At 57.9% G+C, this 21,272-nt stretch overlaps 1 protein-coding gene across 6 annotated transcripts in view; it reads right to left on the bottom strand.

The window, feature by feature from the left end:
- The window catches only part of GARNL3 (GTPase activating Rap/RanGAP domain like 3), a 117,215-nt gene that overhangs the window by 9,861 nt on the left and 86,082 nt on the right, over positions 1-21,272 (bottom strand). For all 6 annotated transcript variants that reach the window (XM_028514249.2, XM_036022244.1, XM_028514246.2 and 3 more), the window contains 11 exons: positions 20,710-20,818; positions 18,832-18,877; positions 17,928-18,034; positions 16,131-16,246; positions 15,349-15,453; positions 14,365-14,439; positions 11,099-11,210; positions 7,475-7,573; positions 6,944-7,060; positions 6,220-6,395; positions 5,416-5,574 (listed from right to left, as the gene is read on the bottom strand). In XM_028514249.2, the coding sequence (XP_028370050.2) occupies positions 5,416-5,574; positions 6,220-6,395; positions 6,944-7,060; positions 7,475-7,573; positions 11,099-11,210; positions 14,365-14,439; positions 15,349-15,453; positions 16,131-16,246; positions 17,928-18,034; positions 18,832-18,877; positions 20,710-20,818 (1,221 nt within the window). The remainder of the gene's footprint in view (positions 1-5,415; positions 5,575-6,219; positions 6,396-6,943; positions 7,061-7,474; positions 7,574-11,098; positions 11,211-14,364; positions 14,440-15,348; positions 15,454-16,130; positions 16,247-17,927; positions 18,035-18,831; positions 18,878-20,709; positions 20,819-21,272) is intronic.

The raw sequence follows: 21,272 nt of genomic DNA, 5'->3' as shown, positions 1-21,272 counted from the left end.
GTGAGCAGCTCTGTGGCAGGCACCTCGGCTCCCTCTGGCAAAATGACGCATTTACGCCATGTGCCCCGGCTCCCCATGCTTCTTCCTGGGGGGGGGGGGGGCTATTCATTTCACTGTCATGCCAGCTCTGGGCAGGAGACGCTCGCACTCCCATTACCCAGGTGAGGAGAGTGAGGCTGGGAGCAGCAAAGCCACTCCCGCCCCTCAGCCAGTAAGGGCAGCGGCTGAGACTGGGACCCGGCTGCTGGGTCTCGATCTCCCCACTCCTTCCTGCGCTCTGCTGGGCCCCTCCCGCCTCACACCCGGAGGGCGGGGCTCTGAGTCCTGGATCCCCGTGGCCTGTCTTCTCTTCTGTTCTCTGTCTGTCCGTCATGTGGAGGGGGGCGGCCTGACTCGGTGAATGGAAAGGGTGTCGGAAGACCTCGTTCTGTGATCCGGACAAACCCGTGTCTCTGGGCCTCAGTTCCCGTGTCTGAGAGAACGATGCTCCATCTGATGATGTCCTCACTTCTTCCTAACCGCCCAGACTCCCACCCTCTAAAAATCGCCTGCTTCTTGCGCTTCCTCACTTGGGTTCTCAGCGCCGGCAGCCTGGCCTCCCAAACCCTCAGAGAAACAGACAAAGATCCCCTTCGCCTCTGGCCTCTGACCTCTGGCCTCTCCCTGTCTGCTTCTCCGCTGGCTCTAACACGTGACTTCTCCTCCGTCCCGTCCTCTCTCCCCCTTCAGATTATTCTTCCACTTCTTGGCTCTTTTCTCACTTAGAAAAATACCCACTTTAATAGCTTCAAATTTACTCAGTGCTTAAAATCTCTAAATTGACAACATCAGGCAACACAATACATTCCATATCCAAAAAAAAGTGGGAGGTCATGGTGGGGAGAGGGTAGGAGCATGGACTCTGGTCAGAGGAACCCGAGTTCAAATCCTGCCTGCACCACTTGCTGTCTCTGTGGCTTGTGGCCAGTGGCCTCACCTCTGGCCTCAGGTCCTCATCTGTGAACTGGTACAACGACAACACTTGCTTTGCTGGACACGAGGGGATAGCCCTTGAACCCCAAGGGCCCCTAAAAAGAACCTTCCTGTCTCCGCCCCTTTGACTTAGAATCGCGTCCTCCTCAGGTGTCCCAGTACTTGTCAGTTTGATGACACTAATCTCAGCCAATGGGCATGTATGAGTTCACTCTGCCGGACTGTGAACCTCTGCAGGGGAGCGGCCAGGGGCACCGGCTTTGCAGTTGGGACCTGCCGTCCCCCTCATGCCCCGTGGTGTGGCTGTGGACGCCACAGCACGCTGGGTCTAGGGGCCTGGCCTTCAGGGTCTGACACGTCCCAGTAGGCCCCTGATCGTCACCAGCTGCTGTGGTTGTAGGTACATGAGCCACTCCTCCTTCCTGAGCCTCAGTTTCCATGTCTGCCAAAAAGGGGACGTGAGCAGCACTTTCCCCGACCGTCGGGGAGACTTGGTGAGAAGATGCTCGTGAAGGGCTCTGGCTCGGCGCCCAGGAGCCCGCAGGTGCCACGTCATAATGATGGCGGGAGGGTGGACCTCGGCGGGGGAGGCGGAGCAGGACCGCCCGGCGGTTTAGAGGGGAGGCCTGTGGATGTGTTTGGGGTGGTGGGGCACGGGGGCGGCGAGGCGGCCCCAGGGGTGGAGGAAGCTCAGGCAGCTGCCCAGACCGAGGGCTGTGTGTGGTGGCAGAAGACAGCAGGGCAGCAGTTGACATCAGGTGGGTCCCTCAGGGGACCATCCCGGGACTGTGTTGACGGGGCGGATGCGCTTGGCCATCTTCAGAGACTCAGGCTGCGGGGGTGGGCAGTGGCGGAGCCCCAGCCACGGTCAGAGGTGGAGGGGCCGGGGTCAGGGGCGGAGGCCACAGCTGGGAGCTCACCGGCTCCTCCTGAGGACTCGAGCTTCTCCTTAGACCTTTCTTAGCACCGCACAGGGAGACCCCTTCCTGCTCAGATGCCTACGTCCGTCAGTCCGTCTCCCCCCTGGGGAGGGGCCTGGCAGGAGTCTGTCTTTCCTGACCAGGTGAGGCCGTGAGAGTCAACAGGAGAGCTTAAAAACAAAACGCACGTGCCGGGTTCTCACTCCTAGCGATCCTGGTATAGTAGGTCTAATGTAGGACATGGGCGTAGGCTTTTTAACTTCTATTTGATTAAAAAGAAGTAGTTCATTTCATTGGGTTTAAAAATGATAAAAGTAACACACGGTGGCTGTGAAAATTCGAAACACAGACCTGTGACAGGCGAAGTCTGCCCGCGGCCCTCCCAGCCCCAGCTGGAGGAGGGAGCCCCCGTGGGGGCAGTGTCCCGCCTTCCCGTGACACTCGGGGGTGAGCTGCCAGGCGGGAACCACAGGGGTCCTGGGCCCGGAGAGTAAGCCAGAGACCTCATCCTGTTTCCAGGTCCGAGGCTCCTTCCAGAGCAGCCCTGGCTTTCGGGAAGCAGGCCAACGCTGGCTGCTGGAGCTGGGGCAGTAGGTCACAGGAGGCCTGTCACAAGACGAACTTGAGGTTGACTTGCAGAATGCTGCTCTGGTGCTTCGTAAGCACTTCCTCTCTGGAGCCAGGGCTGTCCCCGTCCCCGAGGTGGGGCTGAAGCCTGACCTGGGAGTCCAGTGGGCTGGCAGAGGGCAGAGGAGGAAGGGCAGCAGGACGCTAGGCCAGCCCGTCCACGCGGGGCCGCGCACACGGCAGGTGGCCGTGCATGTAGCCTGAAAGGCCGGAGTCCACCCCGCTCTCTCCTGCCGCCAGGGTGTGGGCCGCGCTGTAGGAATGTCACAGCGAAACGCTGGTTCCGACCCCGCAGGCCGCTCCTGACGTAGCAGCTCGAGGGCTCGTTGTTCAGGGTTCCAGGGCTCGTCGCCCCGGGGAGACCGGACAGGCCTGCCCAGGCGGGTCCCTGTGTCTATGGTCTCCGCCGCTCGGGAAGGGTTTAAACATTAAAAAAAATTTTTTTTCTCTGAGGGGAAAGCTTTGTGTCTTTCTTTCTCTGTATCTTTCTTTTAAAAAGCATAGGAAAGAAAAGAGAACATTTTAGAATTGTTCCTCATTGCTCTCAGAAAAAACAAAACATAACTTTTATTAAAAAAAAAAAACTGTTTTAGCCCTGGCTGGCGTAGCTCAGTGGATTGAGTGCAGGCTGGGAACCAAAGTGTCGCAGGTTCAATTCCCAGCCAGGGTACATTCCTGGGTTACAGGCCAGAACCCCCAGCAACCCCACATTGATGTTTCTCTCTCTCTCTCTATCTCCCTCCCTTCCCTCTCTAAAAATAAATAAATAAAATCTTAAAAAAAACCCCAAAACAAAAAAAACTGTTTTAACCCAATTTTTCCTGGGTCTTTATGCATCTTGGAAAAAACCCCACACACTCTCCAGTGAGTGATCAGAGCAGTGAAAGTATGAGTGAAAAATAATAGTCGCTGGGAAAAGGTTAAGGCACAGGCGGCTGGGCTGACTGGACCTTGATCTTCCTGCCCCTGTGGCTGGTTGCAGAGCGTGTGAAAGGCAAGAAGAGGCCAGAAGTTTCAGGACCCAAAAACCTAGGTATGTGCCCTGACCGGGGATCGAACCCGCAGACTCTTGGTGTGCGGGGGACAACACTCCCACCAATGGAGCCACCTGGCCAAGGAGAGGAAAGAAGGTTAAAAGGCGAAATCAGGCCCTTCCTCCTTGGAAGGCAGGAGGCTGGAAGCGATCACAGGTTCCCAGCCGTGGGGATGGAGGGGAAGTCCTCCAGACTTCAAATTCCCACGAGTTTCAGGGCAGACTCAATCTACTGGCTCCTGTCAGCATCACCTGGGGCGGGGGAGGGCTGGGGGAGGGGCTTAAAACATTCCACCGCCAAGTACCGCCCACCCAGAGGTTCTGATGGAATCGATCTGGGGGTGGGGACAGGGCCAGAGCATGGGTCCATCTACAGCTTTCTTGGCAACGCAGCCAGAGCTGAGAAGCCCTATACAGGGGGTTTCGAAACTTGTCTGATCTTTAGAATCACCGGAGGGTCGGTTAAAAATTCTGAAGCCTGCCCTGGCTGGCGTAGCTCAGTGGATTGAGCGCGAGCTGCGAACTAAAGTGTCGCAGGTTCGATTCCCAGTCAGGGTACATGCCTGGGTTGCAGGCCACGGCCCCCCGCAACCACACATTGATGTTTCTCTCTCTCTCTTTCTCCCTCCCTTCCCTCTCTAAAAAATAAAGAAATAAAATCTAAAAAAAAAAGTGTTTAAAAATTCCGAAGCCCGGGCCACACCCAAGACCATCGAAATCTCTGAGGGGGGACAAGGGCACTGGTAGCTTCTGAGGCTTCTTAGGGGACCCCAATGGCAGGCGAATTGGGCGCCAGAGATCTGTCTCTGGGGGAGGAACACGGCTCGGCAGACTGAGCTATGACAGGCGACGGCGGAGGACAAGAGGCCTCCTAGTCAGATCTAGATTTTTTCCCCTGATTTTCCTATTTCTTAAAACACTGCCGTTGTGAAGTGTTCAGTGTTCTTAATACAGGAATTAGCAACTTTAAGGAATATTTATGCAGGGCATGTCCCAGTACAAGTTGCACTTCTTATTTCTTGGGAGCATACTTCTGCTGTCCCCATTCTGCGGTGTCCTTGGTCCCTGGGCGGGAGTGCGGACTTGAAGTGGCTCGAGTGTGACCGGGCTCGCCCTGCTTCTCAGGGATCAGTGGGCCGAAGAGCTCTTCAACCTGCTGAGTCACCACCGTCTGCTGAGTCACCGTCGGCCGGGGAAGCTCCGGGGGCAGGCGGGCGGGCGGGCACCAGCTGTCTGCGCGGGGAGTGCTCACGCCCTCCAGGGGCGCTCACGTTCAGACCCACAGGCACCTCCAGAGCCTCCGTCCAGGCTGGAGGCGGCCCTAGATTTCACCCAAACCCAGGGCGTCACTGCTCTCTGCGGCTCAGGCCTGGGGATGCAGACCTCTGGGATGATAGGCTCTCTCTCTCTCTCTCTCTCTTTCTGTCCCCTCTTCCTTCCCAGGGGGACAAAGGCAGGACTGTGCCCTCCCCGGATGCCCTGGCCCCGAGCTGTGAGTCTGCAGAGCAAATGCATTCCCCAGAGGCCGTTCCCGGATGCGCCACTGAACATACGCTCTCGTTTACTTACTTATTTATATGTAGCTTTGTGACACTTCGTTTCTCTTTTCGGGGGAAGAGAGGAACGGCGCGGGGAGAGGCGGGAAAAGCCGAACAGGGCAAAGGGGCCGCCACGCTAGACTGACCCATCTCGACCTACAAAGAGGGCGATGGCCCGTGGCACAGCCCGGGGTACAGCACGCAACGCCGACAGGGCAGCCAGCCTGTTGTCTCGAAGAAATCCTAACGACGGGGCATCACGCAGGTGGAGGACGCGACCCCCGGCTGACCCTGACGGCCGGCTGCCCTGCGGCCGCCCACTCACCCTGCTGGCCTCCACGTGGTGCAGCCGGAAGGCCTCCCCGGTGCTCTCGTTCACCACGTCGAACTGGTGGCGGTAAGCCACGCAGATGAGGTTGTCGCTCTCCTCCGTCGGCCCGTCCACCAAGGTCATCACCACGGGGGGGTCGGACAGGCAGATCTCCTGCGCGGCGGGCGGCGGCGTGGGAGGGCGGGGTGGGGACACAGGGCGGCCACCTTAGCATCAAGTCCCCCTGCCTGCCCGCCCCCAACCCCCAGATGAGGGTCCTCCTGCCCGGGCTCCCGCGGGGTGGCAGGGGTGGCAGAGAGGGGCAGGGATAGCCTCAGACTCGGCCTCCCATGCCCTGTCCTCGAGACTGGACCTCGGTGCACTGCATGGGGGAGGGGCTGGGAAACAATTTTACAAAAGCCATTCCACAGGGTGGTCCGCGGTAGTCCTCCAGGAGTCTGGTCCCCCCTCTTCTGTGGTTCAGTAGTGACCGTACCAACTGGGATAAAAATCACAGGGACTGCTAACTTGGCTAGCCCACGGGCAGTCTGGCCCCGTCCTGTGATTTAATGACGACGAGGATAAAACAAGGACAATCGCGGACTTTGTGGAGCCCTGAACACGGTGCCAGGCACGGTTCTCACTGGACCCTCGTATCCACAGCCTCATGACGTGGGCGAGACTATTCCCCTATGTGACAGGTGAGGAAACGGGCTCAAAGGTCGAGTGACCTGCCTATGGTCACCCCGCTCGTCCGTGGCATGGCTGAGACCGGACCCCGGGGCCAGGAGGGCAGCAGCAGTCTGGAGAGAAACCTACCCGGATGTACTGGAATTCTTCGACAGGGGACTCCGACACGGGGGACAGCGGGGCGGGGTCGGCCGGCCCGCTCCGCTGGCTGTGTTTCCTGGTGACCAGAAGCAGTTTGTTCCGGATGGCGACGATGACCCTCAGCTCTCTGCTGTGGTGCGTGTTGATGGCGTACAGGTGGCAGCCTGGGGGGGGGGGAGACAAACGATGCCCGTCATGTGACTCGAGGTGGGGGCCTCAACAACCTGGCAACACCCGGGAGCCCTGGAAACGAAGCAGAACCCAGTAACTCGGCTGAGAAGGTTGCCGCGGCCCGGAGAGACGAAGGCTTGGACTAAACACCAGGTTGAGACACAGGGAGATGAAGGGAGTGACGTGCCCCGTACGGCAGAGTCTGTGGCCGTAGCTTCGCACTCACAGCGTGGCACGAGTCAAAGTGAGGGGCGACCAGACCCGCGGGAACCGAAGCCTGCAAACCCGGGAGCCTCTCCCCAGGCCTGCGAACCGGGCCGGGCCCACCGCCAGAGCCCGGTCCACGGGCCGAGCGGTTCCTTCGGCCCGCAGCAGGCCTTTCTTTCTGTCGCCTGGGCTTCTCTAAGGGGATGGGTGATATTATCCTTGTGAGGTTCCCGAGTAAAGCGCCACCCGACAGAATCAGACCCCCGCTCCTTTTCATTCTCAGTGCACCCGGGGCAGCCTGACCCGAAACCAGCAGACCCCGAGGCCGAGTCACCTTTGGTTTTCTCCAGCTTGTTCTCCCTGCAGTCGCACCTGCTTCGAGCGGCCTGCTTGCCCTCGATGCCCCTCTGCACGGCGCTCAGCCTGAAGACGAAGAGACGCGCGTCCTTTCCTGGGGAGGCGGGGCGGACAGAGGAGGCGATGGGGGGGAGGGCAGCATGGCCCGACCCAGGGGAGCTGAGGGGGTGGACTGTGCGGGAAAACTAGTGCTAGAGGAGGCGGGACTCGGAACTGGGGAGAAACCCCCCTGCCTTGACCTAACCATGCATTTAAGGGTTTCCCCCCCATCGTCTCTCCTCCACTGTCCTCTCCTCAGAGAACCCGTGGTCCCCCCAGGAACCCTGAGTGCTGGGCGCCAGGAGCAGAGCCGTTTGGCATGACCTGTATAGTCAGACCCCATGACCTTTGGCACTGGTTACAGAGGGCTGCACACTCCCCTTCCTCCCAGGGACCACTGCTGGGAGGGGAGCAGCACCCGGAGGGGAGTAGCACCCAGAGGGGAGCAGCACCCGGAGGGGAGCAGCACCTTTGTCTGCCCTGAGAATCAGGAGGTCCAGAGCCTCGAGCACGTGCATCTGCTTGACTGGCAGCGTCCTGTCGAACACCGGCACTGACGGGAGGTCGTCTGCAAAGGAAGCCTGGTCACCCAGCGCTGCGAGCCCGCCACGCCACCCAGGGCCCAGAAAGCGCGCCTGTGGGTCGCTCGGGAGCCCGGTTCTGTCAGGGTGAGGAAGGAGGGCAGCCTCTAGAGCTTCCCTGAGGGCTGTCCGGTCAGTTCAAGCACCAGTCTGTTCCGTCTCAGAGGCATCCAAACTCCCCAGAGAGAATGCAGCGGCGGCGGCGGCAGGGCCTGCAAACTACCTGCATTTCCTCGACGTTCACTGGAGGAAAAGCAGCACCTCTCAACCCGTCTCTCAACCCTGTCTCAGAAGCAACAGCAGTGCCAGGAATTAGGACAGAAGCCCTTCATTTCACTCTTACAACAGGGCACCATCACAGCCAATAAGTGCATCATGTACGGTGTCACAGAGGTACTAGGTGTATCAGGGTGATTGCTCAGTACATTCTATAAGGTCTAGTCGCTGGGCTGTGCACCTGAAACTAATATAATGTTGCATGCCAACTGTCGCTGAAAAATAAACTGCTATGTGAATACAGCAGGGCGATGCCGCGCAGCCGCCCGACCCCGTGCGGAGCACATCGGTCTTGCTTCTCCATCGCGCCTCTCCCGGATGGCTGAGCGGGTGGTGCGCACCCAGCGCAGGAAAGGACAGGAGGCCGGGGGTCTGAGCAAGTGACACGCAGGTTTTGTTTTGTGATTTTCTTTATAATCCCTTTGTGAAGAAATAATCTTTTAGAGCTGGGGTTTCTGTTACTGCGAAACCAAAAAAAAAAAAAAAAATGGCCACGGCACATTTAATCAGCACTGAGTCTCCCTTCAAAGTAGGCTTTGCTACACTTAGAATACAAAGGCTCTTGATTTCCTGATAATGACCTTGGAAGGAGCAGCCTCTCCAGGGGTTATTAAGTCTGATGAAATTAGGCGGAGGCTAATGGGATAGAACGAAACAGCCTGAAGCGGAAGGAGAGGCTCACTCCAGGAAACAATTCGTAATATGATTAAGTGTAGACAAGAAAAAGGTAAACAAGGGAATAATGAGAGGATCGTGGCTTCACAGCACAACCAGGGATGCCCGGGAAGCCTTATTCTCTGGTCGGCGAAGGCCAACAGGGATGCGTGTCTGGCTGCGTCCGGGAAAACGAAGGCGGAGATCCGAACCGCGGTCCGGCGGGTGCAGGGCTCCCCCAGCGCCCCCGTGTGAGGTGGCTCTCGGGTTTGAAGGCTAAGAATCTCCTGGCAAGTCACAAAAATCCTTCCACTGACACCTCCACTAAATGGTGCATCCTTAAAGATGAAAACTTCAAGAAGGAACTTGGTACTCTTGGTTTGGGATTTGCATTTCAAGAAACAGAATTAGCTCAGAACTTTTTCTTCCTTCTGTTTCTGGGCAGGCCTTGCAATAGTCCCCAGGAGGCATGCGTTCTTCCCCACCGAGGCAGAGAGACGGAATTTAACACTGTTTTCATCATAACATTTTTCATCATGATTTACCCAGGACGGTATTGTTGGAAATCTGTGGTAAGGTCCAGGCAATAACATGGGTAGAGTTTAATTTTAATAAAATGTCACTGGTTTAGTCACTGGTTTAGTGCAAAGGCCCTGGGCGGGCGTCACCTCTGGGGTCTGGGTCTGGCGCACTGACCCGCTGCGGGGCCTCAGGCAAGCCCGGCGCTTCCGCAGGCCTCCGTTTCCTCATCTATAAAACCAAGAGACCGGACTGAACCTCTAAGGGGTGTGTGTGTGTTTAAAACATTCTTCTTTTTTGTTGTTGTTGTACTTTGGGTAGAATCTATGGGCCGGTACCAGGTAGCAAGTTCACAAGGACGCAGAAGAGACAAGGGCTGCTGTTCAACGGGCGAGGGCTCTGTGCAGACGCCGGGTTAAGCACTTGACCTCTGTGACAATCTCATCTCCACCGGTTCCTCGTTGTAGTTACCATGACCGGCCCCCATTTGTTCATTCATCACTTTTCAGGACCATAAGCTGCTTTTCGGCCCCTTAAAAGAATTACCTCCACTCTCGGGAAGCCTGAAGCTCAGAGAGGTTGTTTCCTCCCAGATCAGAAAGCTGTTCTAGCTGTTTTTCACTTTCTAAAGTTAAATATTTAATTTAAATTCTTTCTTTAAAGACATTTTTAATACTATTTTTTTAAAGATTTTATTTATTTTTATTTTTAGAGAGGGAATGGAGGGAGAAAGAGAGAGAGAAAGAAAAACATCAATGTGCAGTTGCTGGGGGTCATGGCCTGCAACCCAGGCCTGTGCCCTGACTGGGAATTGAACCTGCGACACTTTGGTTTGCAGCCTGAGCTCAATCCACTGAGCTACGCCAGCCAGGGCCTAATTTAAATTCTTAAAGTATGAATTTTAAATCATCTGCCTTTTAGTAAGTTAGTTGCATGCACAATCACATATATAAACTTAACAAACTACGTTACCGGCGTGCAATGAAAACATCTATGAGAGATAACAGACACGGTCAGACACAGTCTGTCATGGAGCCTCGCCCGCCCGTCTGGTCTTTACGGGGGCACCTAGCACAGATGCCGGGCCAGGGTCTGAGGCGGGGGGGAAGGTCGCGGCCAAGGGCGGGGAGATGCTGCAGGTGCAGGCCATCGTGTCACTCTCCCAGTGGTGGCTTTCAGGACTCTCACCACACATCCCTGTGGGACCCAGAGCCTGGGCAGCTGCTTCTATGCAGCAGAGGGTGCGCCCTTGGTGGACGCTGTCTCTGGCCCGTGGCGCTCTCTGAAGCCCCCGGGAGATGCCTGTTACCAGTGTTCAGCCCCGTCAGTGTTCACTGGGAGCCTGGAACAGCCCACAGGGGCCTCCTGTGGGGGGGGGGGCTCAGGGTCCTGGGGTCTAAATTAAACCCCCACCTGGAGCCGACCCCCCCCCCCAGCATCCCCGCCGAGGACGGTGCGAGGGGCCGGGGCTGATCTGTACCGACAGGGCGCCCACCACCCCCGAGGCAGCCTGGTCCCCTTGGATGTCGGGAAGTTGGATTTTGTATTGAGTTGAAATCTGTCTTCCTGTCAAAATCTTTTTGTTTCTATATCCATCAAAAATGGATTATCTAGGCTTCTTGCTGTTCTGGACATCAAGTACTTTTTCACTCAGGAAACTTAAAAAAAAAAAGGAAGAGAGCTCCGAGGGAGCCCGCCCCCGAGAGCGCGGCTCTAAACAACGACACGCACTTGTCCATTTAGGGGGAAGGCTGGCATCGTGACAAGCACCGGCTGAACGGGGATTCTTTTCTGTGGGTCATCTGATACCCACAGGGCACCCATGGACGCGGGGAGGGGACGGACCTATCACGCACGACTGTCTCTCCGGCTGGCTGGTTCAGAAAATATCCCCTCTGCTTGTCCTGGGAACGAGGGGTTAATCTCGTCAGGAAACGCAGCGTCGCTAACCTCAGGGGCTGAGGACACATTTGTCAAGGGAGCGCTGACTGGCGGTCACCCATCCTGGAAGCACTGTGAGTCACACGCAACAGAGACATTCGAAGGAGCAGCTACTCACTAACCATCCACGAGCAAGACGCCGGCGTCCGTGGAGACCAGCAGGGCCTGGCCCCAGGGGTCTGCGCACACGGCTTCGTGGGGGAAGTTGCTGCAGAAACACTGGGGCTCCCAGGGCTGCGAGGCGACACAAGCATCGGGAGGTGAGTGCACGGGAAGGAGACGGCATGGCCCACCGCACGGTACCCCCCCGCCCCCAAAGCAGCAGCACGGACGCTCCGCCCGGTGGCCCCATGGGCTCCGGGCTCGGGTCCCTCTCTCCAGGAGTCTCCGTTCAGACACGTGTGCACCAGGAAAAGAGCGGCATCCCGTGTCTCTGACTCCATCGTCTGTCCCCGTGTCGGAAATGTTCTTTAGGGCAAGGGAGGCATCGGTGGTTGCTATTTTTTTTTTTTAAGCAGATGTTTTTCTTTTAACACCTGGGAGTTGGACCCATGGATGCCCGTTTTTTTTTTTTTTTTTTTTTTGAGAATTCACTCTAGTTCATCGTAGAAGGGAGTCCTACAAAACTCTTAAAAGTGTTAGATTCCTGTGTTGCTGATTCGGCAAAGTTACTAAAACACACACAATGCAAGAGGTTGATGCTGTCTTAACGGGAACATGCTTACTGGCCCGGTCGAGGCAACAGGATCTCAGAGAAAAAAACAACACACGTGTAGGAACACGGCAAGTGCTGGGGACGGAACCGGCTGACATTCCCCCCCACCCCCCCACCTCCACCCCCGTGATGGATTCACACCCCGTGACTCTGCCCTTGGTTTCATTTCCTTTCAGGCACGGCGAGTCGGCCCTCCCGCCTGCTGCCTCAGAGCTGCATGTGGACGCCTGGGGTCGGCCGGCCTCTTAAGTGGGCTCTCGGTCCCTCCAGAATCGCGGTCATTTTCAGCAGAACCGTGAACGTGTCTCGAGAGCATGGGGCTTGGCCTCACCAGACAAGGAAGTTTCTGGAGATTCTCAGGGACGAGCAGAAGCCTCACCTCGTCACGTTCTCTGCCACTCAGGTGTCCCCCCGGGCTGCTGGCGAGCTCACACACGCAGGTGGGCGTTTGTGCACACCCGGTGAACGCACGCTCATGGACTCAAAGTGGAAGCGGGGGCTCTGAGGTCACCTTCAAAGGTGTCATGTGGGATGAGGGCAGAGCCTCTGTATTATCTACTCTCAGGAAAGTGTGTTCTCCCTTTAAGAAACCCACATGCCTCAAAATGGACAATCTATGGCTAAAAGGAGGCCCGGATTGTTCCGAAAATATCACACAAAGAATGGGAAGACGTAACCCAGACAAGGGCTACACAGGTGCAGGCCATTCACTGAAATGGCATTTCCAGGAGAAGATTTCTGGAAGTCCTGCGTTTGTGACTGGAGAGCAGGAGAAAGGAAGTCAGCCCGTACACAGGCCAAGCGGGAGCAGACGGAGACATCCGGGCCCCGTATCAGTGAGACGGGAAACCAGCTCCCAGTAACACAGTCTCTTCTGAGCCGAGGACACGAGTTCAGAGCCCTTATGCGGAACGGGGTTCTTGACCCGGAAGATGTAAGGGCCCCAGAGGATCCAGGGCGGCCTCCCGGTCTGTGAAACCCAGAAACTGTGTTCTCAATGTTGTGTGTGCACCGTGTGTACATTTTAGTGGGCCGGGGTATGTGTGTGTGTGTGTGTGTGTGTTGCTCTCATGAATTCTGGAAGGGGGCGGGGACTCCAGGACATGAGGACATCCTGTATAAAGTGTCAGAGATGCTGAGGCTCGGGTCTGAGGTTGGATGGCGCTTGCCATCTCACTGAACTCCCTCCTGCCTCGTGAGGGGCTCGTGTGCATTCCGTGGGGCAGGAATGTGGTCCCCAGGCCTCCCTCAGCACAGGGCTGTTCCCTCGCTCGCTGAGAACGTCGACACAGCTCACGGAATGCCGGGTGCCTCGGAGGCTGACCAAGCCCCTTCGTTGGAAACTGACCCCTCTCGGGAGTAGCACGTGGGGCTGGGGCTGCCTGGAACCAACTGCTGCGAGTCCATGAGGCCAGCTGGGGCTGCGCTGCTCCGGCGGCCGCGCGGGGCCCACCGCCACGTTCTCAATTGACCCAAAGGGTGGACGCTCGCTCTTCGTTGTTCCCTGGTGAACACACTACCAGCCCACGGACGTTTAGTTGTGCGGATGCCTCGGAACTGCTGATGAAGAAGGCTACTAAACCTCACTGGAGTTCGTTATTTATAAAGTGCTTGGCAACCCTGCAAATCCCACTGTTCACACGGACGAGCAGATGGTGGGAATCTCTGCAGCTTTGGGAAGGAGGCGTTGCTCTCAGTCTTGTGCAACTTGGGTTGTGGTTTTTGCATCCATTGCACTTGGAGCTCATCGTTTCCCTGGAAACCGTGTGCAGGGTCTGCAGTGCAGACACAGGCCCCCTACACCTGCATCGCCGAAGTCAGCACACTCGTAATGCTTTTGCTTTTGTCGTGGACACTTGTGCAGTGACGTGCTGTCCGTAAATCTGTCCCGTTTAACTAGCTTACGTATTCAGAACATAGACACAATTAAGTACGTGTGTTGCTTTGCAATACAAATTCATGCCAACAGCAAGTTCGTACTGCAGCTTGGTTTTTCCTCTCCTCTTCTCTTCTTGATTCCCACGTGGTTCCTTCCCCATGTGGAAACGAGAGATTTTTGGTTGGCTGAGTAAGCCGTCCAGCAGGCAGTGGTTTCTCGGCTGTGGTCCTCCAACCAACAGCATCAGCATCATCCGGGAACGTGTTACAGCTGCAAATTCTCAGGCGCCACCCCCCAGACCTCCTGAGTCAGAAGCTCCGGGTCTGATTTGCATGCACACGAAAGCTTGGAGGCCCGGTCCTGGAGCCTCGCTGTTCAGAGTGTGCCCGTGGCCAGGGTGCCACGTGACGCTTGTCAGAAATGCAGACCCTGCCCCTGCCCCAGGACCGCTGGGTCGGAGCATGAATCCGGCTAAGATGTCCAGGCGAGCTGCCTGCACTCAGGGCCTGGGGAGCACTGTGCGGCTCCGTCTGCCTGGCCAGGCCCCGTCTGCCTGGCCAGGCCCCGTCCGTGGCTCCACTCCCCGTGAGTGTGAAAAGGCACATGCATACAGCGGGCACAGGGAGGCTCACACTCCCTGCTACCCAGCTTTCCCTGTGCTTCCCCCGAGGACTCCCCGACAACAGACAAGCTCTTCGTCCTCCGGCCCCACAAACCTCTTTCTAAGGGTCTGAGTGACGTCACCGAGGACAACAACATTCCCGGTGTTGAACTTGACAGTCTCGTCCACTCACCTCTTTTTTGCAGATCCCCGAAGCCACCAAGCTGGGTGGGGCGTCCACTCTCACGATGGATTTCAGTTTCAGCGCCTTCGAGAAGAGAGATCTCTTTAAAGTGTGTTATCAGGCAGTGAAAGGCAGCAGGGTCGACAATTACGATCGGACATTGAGAAACACTGAAACAGGAGTAAGTTCAGACTAAAGTTCTGGGCTCTTGCACTGCCCCGTCAGTGAAGACAGGGCCTGCCGTCGGCCTGACGGGGTGAGGCCCTAGGGACCTCAGCATCCCAACCCAGGGACCCCACATGCATTCTGTCATTTCCACCAATCAGTACATCAATACAGTGACGGCCAAACCATGAGCATGGAAATCAGGTGTCAGGCCCCTCTGTTCAAACGAATCGAACATCTGAAGGCGGAGTCGGGCATCTTTACCAAGGACCAGCGCCGGGGGCCCCCGACACAGGGCGCCTGCTTTGGGGAACAGTGACCTTGGCCTCTGCGCTCCCCTCGGTCACCCTGCCTCGCTCTCTACTTTTGGGTCAGAGCCTCCTCTGCAGCTGGTGGCTTGCCTTCCCCCCCTGCTGTGATGTGGGAGCCCAGCAGAAAGCAGTGCCACCCCTCGGAGCCGAGCAACACCAGCGTCGTGTGGGAGCACGGCACAGGGGGAGTGGCGATTGCGTCCAGGTGGCAGGGTGGACATTCAGGTCTTCTGTCTGTGAGGACGCGGCCACTCTGCTCCCTCCTTTCCCCAAACCAGCTGCCCGCTCTTCAGAAAGTTCCCGCAGGCCGGCAGCGGGACACGCTCCCTGGGCCAGGGGGTGGGGGGGTATCGCTCCGAGTCAGCTGCATCCCTGTCACCCACACCTGCACACACCCTCCCTTGCAGGCTCGTCAGAAACCTCGCTCACGGCTCCCGCAGTCAGCCCGGGGGAAGCTGCACGCTCCGGCACTCGCGTGCAACCGTGCAACCTTTGCAGGTCCCGGAACACAGCCCACCTGCCCTATTCGAACAAACTCGGCCTGGCGGGCCTCCTCCTTCTTCCGCGCCGACTTGGGCGACTCGGGCAGCACGTCGCTGAAAGAGCGTCTGTTCAGCATGTTCTGAAAAAGAAAAACACGTTACGAGTTCCGCAAACGCCTGCCAAGCCTCCTTCTCTGGCTTCTCGGAAGGCACGGGCCTGTTGGTCCAAATGCTCCCGTTTCTGCCTTCTGTGTCCATCCGCTCGCTGAGCATTTAGGGAGCAACACCCCCCCCCCCCGCCCCGTCCCCCTTTGCAGGGTCTGTGCCAGACGCTGGGGGTGAAAGAGCCGCCGGCTGTGCGCGAGGCAGTGCTGCGTGGCGGCGGACGGCAGGGGCTTCGAAGTCAAGCAAACCTGAAAAACCTTGAAAACGCGGCAGTCTCTCTGCACAGCCCCCGTGCCTGCCTGTCCACCAGCTCTGTGGCGCTGTCCTGCCGAGTGACGCCACCAAGTGCAGCCCCCGCCCCCCTGCCACAAAGCACGCTCTGCCATTGAGGAATCGCTGTTCGACGCGCCAGCCCCAGCCTGCACCTCGGTTTCCACGGGCCCCGGCTTCTGAAACTCACGTTCCCGTGTACAGGGAGTCAGTGTCCCTCCTCGTCACGGGAACAATGCGAGGACGCCAGCCGGGTGGCCCCAGCTGCCGTGACAGCAAGGACAAGGCATCGCCTGTGCTCTCCTACCCGGGACTGCTCGCCGGGGCCTGTGTTCTCCGCTCAGACCCCGCGGGATGGGAGGGGCCCGTGGACCCCGGTTACCTTATGCACGTCTGGCATCAGATCCTGGTACAGAGATCGGATCAGCATGTCCAGCGTACGCCGGCGCTTCTGGGCGAATGTGGGGGTTTCCAGAGTGGCTTTTTCACCATTGATTACTGGAATAAACCAAGTTGCAAAGGCAGTTACGAATACAAACGTGCTACGGAAGAATGTCCTTCTCCAGGAAACTCCCCATAGCGGATGGAGGACCCCCGGGTGCCTAACGCCAGTATCACCCCTGGTAGCTCCTTCACGGCGGAAGCTTGCAAACTCTCCACCTTCCCATACACAAACTCACACTCCGCAGGGGTGGGCGCCTGACTTTCCCGTTGGGCCGCAAGCTTCCCGAGCAGAGGGCACCCCGGACTCCCTGAAGACCTGATACGCACCCAACCTGCGCCCATCTGCCACCCCATCCATAGTATCCACCCATCTGTCCACCCACCCACCCGTCCAACACTGGGGCCAAACCACGAGCACGCCCTTCAACGGCGTGAAATATATGCATTTGCTACATTTTGTTAGAAAACAGTAACAACTGCCCCAGCAGAGTGCTCTGCTTCTTAGCCTAACGGAAGCGTCTCCTGGGGAACAGAAAGCTGGTGAGTTAGCGGACCGGACACCAGGCATCCGTGACGTGGACTGTGCGGTTACATGTGTGAGCACAGAGCGGTGGCAGGCATGCGACAGGGGCCAGGAGCCTGAGGTCAGGCCGGTCCCGGGTGTGGGTCGCAGCCGGGCTGCTCACCTGCACATGCTTAAGCAAACTCTTTAGCATCTTGGGGCCTGGCTTCTCTACCTTGTAAAACGGGTGTAAACCTTGTACGGGTGCCAGTGACGGCATTTCCTTGTCAGGGACCTTGTCAATGGTTAAACGGTGTCAAACGTGAGGAGTGAGCCCAGCAGGCTGACGGTCAGCTCTCACTAAGGATTCCTGTTCTCGTCCAGAGGTCCCGGAGGAAGGGCGGTGGCCGCAGACCGGGGTGGGGGTGCGGCTCCCTGGGGACAGGCGCTTCCCAGGGAGACCTGTGCCGGAGACGGGCTGGGGCGGCTGGCCAGCCAGCCACCTCCCAGGAATTTGAACTCAGCCCATCTATTCTTTCCTCTGACTCCGTGACGGGGAATGTTTTTGTGTGGGGATACTTTCTCCTCAGTGCCCCAGAAGTACCCATTTCAAATGACTTGGTTTTGGCTGAAAGAGGAGGATAGCTCTACTGTTGTGTGGAAATGTTTTGGGCCACTTCCTGTTCTCCTGGAGTGTTCCCCCTGGCCCACTGCACCCACCCCGCCCCAACCAATGCCAGGCTGCAGCTCAGAGGCCTGAGCCTTGGCTTCTGCCTGCATCCCCACTGCCCGCCTGTCCCTCCGGGGCCCGCCCAGCTCCACCCTCTGTGCCTTCAGCACCTGCTTTCCACCGTCGTCAGCCTGTCTTCTCCACCGTGAATCTCTGGCTGCACCCCTCGCGCCCCGCCACCCCATGCTTTGGAGGGTGTCACCCTGCCCAGCGATAACCAGGGTCCTGAGTGCTGCTGGGTGGTGCCGGCCGGCCCCCCCCGAGCCCCAGGAGTCAAGCCCCTTCCCTGAGGGTGAGGAGGGCGTCAGTATAGGCGAGGACTCGGGAAAACCCGCGCAACGGTGGCGCCAGGCCACTCAACACGTGTCGGGTGAGGGATTAGCAACACAGAGCGGGACCGATGCCCGAACAACGATGCTTTCTCACGCAGCATCCCCGGGGAACCGGAGAAAAGATACTCTGGCGTGGAACAAGAAGCCAAAACATGTCAACACGGAACTTACGTTTCACGAGCAAAAAGTCCCTGAATTCCTGGCGGTCTGTAAACACCGGGGGGGACGGCAAGGGTGGGCCGAAGAGCGGCACGCTTTCTTCCGAAAATATTTTCAGCCTGCGTAGAGGACATTTCAGCATTATTATTTGTTTTCTTCGGACGTCACCGACAGTTTGACCTCACATCTGTCCGGTTGCCCCTGGGATGCGTTGGGAATGTTCCCTCTGCAGGCCGTGCCTTCCTGTGGGTGCTGGAGCCGTGGGTGCTACGCGGCTCTCCCACGTGCTTCAGGGCAGAGACTCAGTCCTCCTGCATCCCTCACGGTCTAAGGCACCCCCAGGAATAACACCAAAGGCCACCCCTGGGCACCCCCGCACCCCGGGCAGCACACTTGGCGTTTTAAGACACAGCGTCGGTGGGTGCTCGCCAACGTGCTAACCTAGCGTCATCACCTCCATTCTGTCATCACCTGTGATGGGAAGGCGGCACTGTTTTCAAAGCTGCAAAGGTAATGAGTGACAGAGTCGGGGAGTTGGGATTCTGTTTGGCTCAGTTTGGCTCAAAGTTCACACTCTTTGCACAACCGCATGACGCCCTCTGCAGAGAGGTTTCTGAGGACAGATGGACAGACGGGAAGGGTGTGGTCTAGGAGAGGGGGTACTCTGCTCGAGACCCAGTGTGTCAGACCGGAGCCCACTGCAGAGTGAGAGAGACCCTGGGTTGGCCACACACGGTAACGTCACACGGACGAGGTTTTCCGGAAGAGAGGACGGCCTTGGAGCAAGTTCTCTAAGGGGAGGACACGTCACGTCAATCAAGAAATACCTCTGTCCAGGGCCTCATAAAACGGTGGCTAAATTAACAAGTAGATGTGAGAATTAGAGCCGGCAATCGGGGACAGTGTCGGTACCTACCGGTAATTGTCATTCTGCGGCTCGTACCTCACTAAGGCAAAGATATCTGCGGTGATGGTTAAGGAGCTCGCTCAATGGCCCCGGCGCTCACAGCCAAGAGCTTGCGCTCTGAACACCCCCTCGACCCCCCGCCACCCCCGGTGCAGACTCATCCTGGACCCACCCTTTGTGGCCACGCCCCGGTCACCCTCAGGGTGACTTCTGTGAAAGACACAGCCCAGGAAGACAGAGCTTCACCCTCAGCGTGTTCATCCTTGGGGGGAAGAGCTAATAAACCTCCAAATCTGTCAGCAAAGCAATATAAACAAAGCCACTAAGCACCGAAGAAGCCAGCAAAGCAAAAAGAGCAACTCTGTCGTTTGGAAATGTAAGGATCCCAACAGGAAATTAGTCATCGGTTTCATCTTACACATTTTGAAGAGACGAGCCACTCAGACGTTCCCACGGTACACACACCTTCCCTCTCTCCCCCTCCTTCTGGGTTTGGCAGACTAAACAAACCAAAACAAACCACGTGGCTGGCAGCAGCCCCTGGGGAGCCTCAGCTCGGCTTGTGCCGGGCCCACGGAGCTAAGACGGTGCCCATCCTCCCGCCGCTTCCCTTTTTGCCCCCGGTTCCTCCTCCCTGCCACCGCCTAGCCTGGCTTTGCTCGCCAGGGCTAAGAAGCCACAGTGAGCTCCTCCAAGTGTCTCCACGTCTAGACGCAGTGGAAGGAAGGAATCTGCACAGGCTCCCTGAAGATTCTGGAGAGCCCTCTCCACACACGAATGCGCCAAGCCCCAGAGCTAACGTGCGCCACTGAAGGACACTCTAGAAGGCACGAGCACCCCAAGTCACTTCAAGGGCTGCCTCCCTCCCCGCGGGACCCGTCCTGTGGTGGCCGGGGAGAGGCTCTGTGCCCACAGGGCCGCTGCAGGCAGGGAGACGTGCTCCAGCGTCCCAGCCAACAGAGAGACTGTCCCGGTAAGCAGGGCTGGGAGCGGACACGGTTCGCCGTGAAGTGCGGGTGCCCTCCGTTTTCTTCCCTGCCCTCGTGGAAGAAGTCTGGCAGTTTTCAACTCTCAAAAACTCCGAAGCTCCATTGTTAGGTGACAACGAACAAGCCCGCGTCTGCAGAGCAACCTACTTCTGGATGCAGTGAGTCTTAAGGGTCCCGTCTGCCACCATTCTTACTGGAGTCTCCTGAAAATGCCTGTTAGTTGCCTTTTACTAACTACGTACAACCTGCGGAGGCACCACCTTGGGTCTCCCTGTCTTGGCCCGTGGCCCAGAGGGACAGGGCCCCATTGGGTGTCTGCAGGGCGGGCCAGCTCATGCCCCGTGCCTGCCTGCCTGGCTGAGCTGAGCTTGGACATCACACAGAACTTCAGCAGGGCTTTGCTGCCGTGTGAGCCAAGCAGAAATTAGAGGGCGCAGAGGGGGAGCAAATGCAAACACGACCAATTCTGTGAGTTCTCCAAGCGTGAGAGCTGACCACGCAGCGGCTGTTGCTGGGGCTTAGAGTCAACAAAGACACCATTCTGGCGTTTTATCTTTCTTCCCTTGCACGCTTCTCAGAGGAGTCAACTAGAATTCTTCCAGTGGGTTTCTCACTGATGGGTGGGAGGAAGTCTCCCTGACTTCACAGACACCCGAGGGAAAAGGACAGACTGCAGCAGTCAAGAGCCGCCTGGGACTGAACCCATCTGCTACCCCAATGGATGGAGGGAGAGGGGGGAACAATGCTGACGAGGAAGCCCCAGGTGGTGCGTCTGAGGCCGAGCCGCACAGAACAACGGCACCCCGAGAGTCCGCCACGGCGCTGGCGGGAGGGGCGTGCCAGGCCGGCGGGGCTGCCCGACCGCTCGCAGCTGCGTGGTCACCGAAGCCCAGGATACGTGTGAAATGGGAGCGGATCATGGAAGGCTTGAAGGCAGGGCAGGGCTCCTCCCCTTCCTGGAACACGATGGTGACGATGTCGTTCCCGATGTGGCGCTTCCTTTCCACCTGGAGGGGGGCACAGACAAGGTCGCTGAGAGGGTCGCTCGCACACGGCACAGAGGGACAAACCCCCACACAGGACGAGCGACCATGAAGGCCAGAGGCCAGACTTCAGACATCTTTGACCTCCTGCCTCCCACATTTTACCGCCCCTCTCTGGCTCCACTGCCACCCCTCTCCGCCGCTCCGCTCTGATTCAGGCCTGAGCTCCCCCGTCCGTCTTCTGCACGAGCCTCCCAGCCGGCCACCTGCCCTGCCGCCCTCTCACTGCACTTCTCTGACCGTGCTCATCTTCATTCGCCGCCCCCTCAGCCCGGCCCTGCAGGCCCCCAAACGGCAGGCCTTCCGTCAGATTTCCCCAGGGGGTATTTTTAGATACGCCTTCGGCTGCGGCACAGACCTGCTGAAAACACGGCCCTACCCATCTGACCCCAGCGGACCTTTCCAAAATGACCTCCTA

This window comes from Phyllostomus discolor, chromosome 3 (assembly GCF_004126475.2).
Source record: "Phyllostomus discolor isolate MPI-MPIP mPhyDis1 chromosome 3, mPhyDis1.pri.v3, whole genome shotgun sequence".
In the NCBI taxonomy this organism is placed as follows: Eukaryota; Metazoa; Chordata; class Mammalia; order Chiroptera; family Phyllostomidae; genus Phyllostomus; species Phyllostomus discolor.
This window is presented reverse-complemented; position numbering and strand designations above follow the sequence as displayed.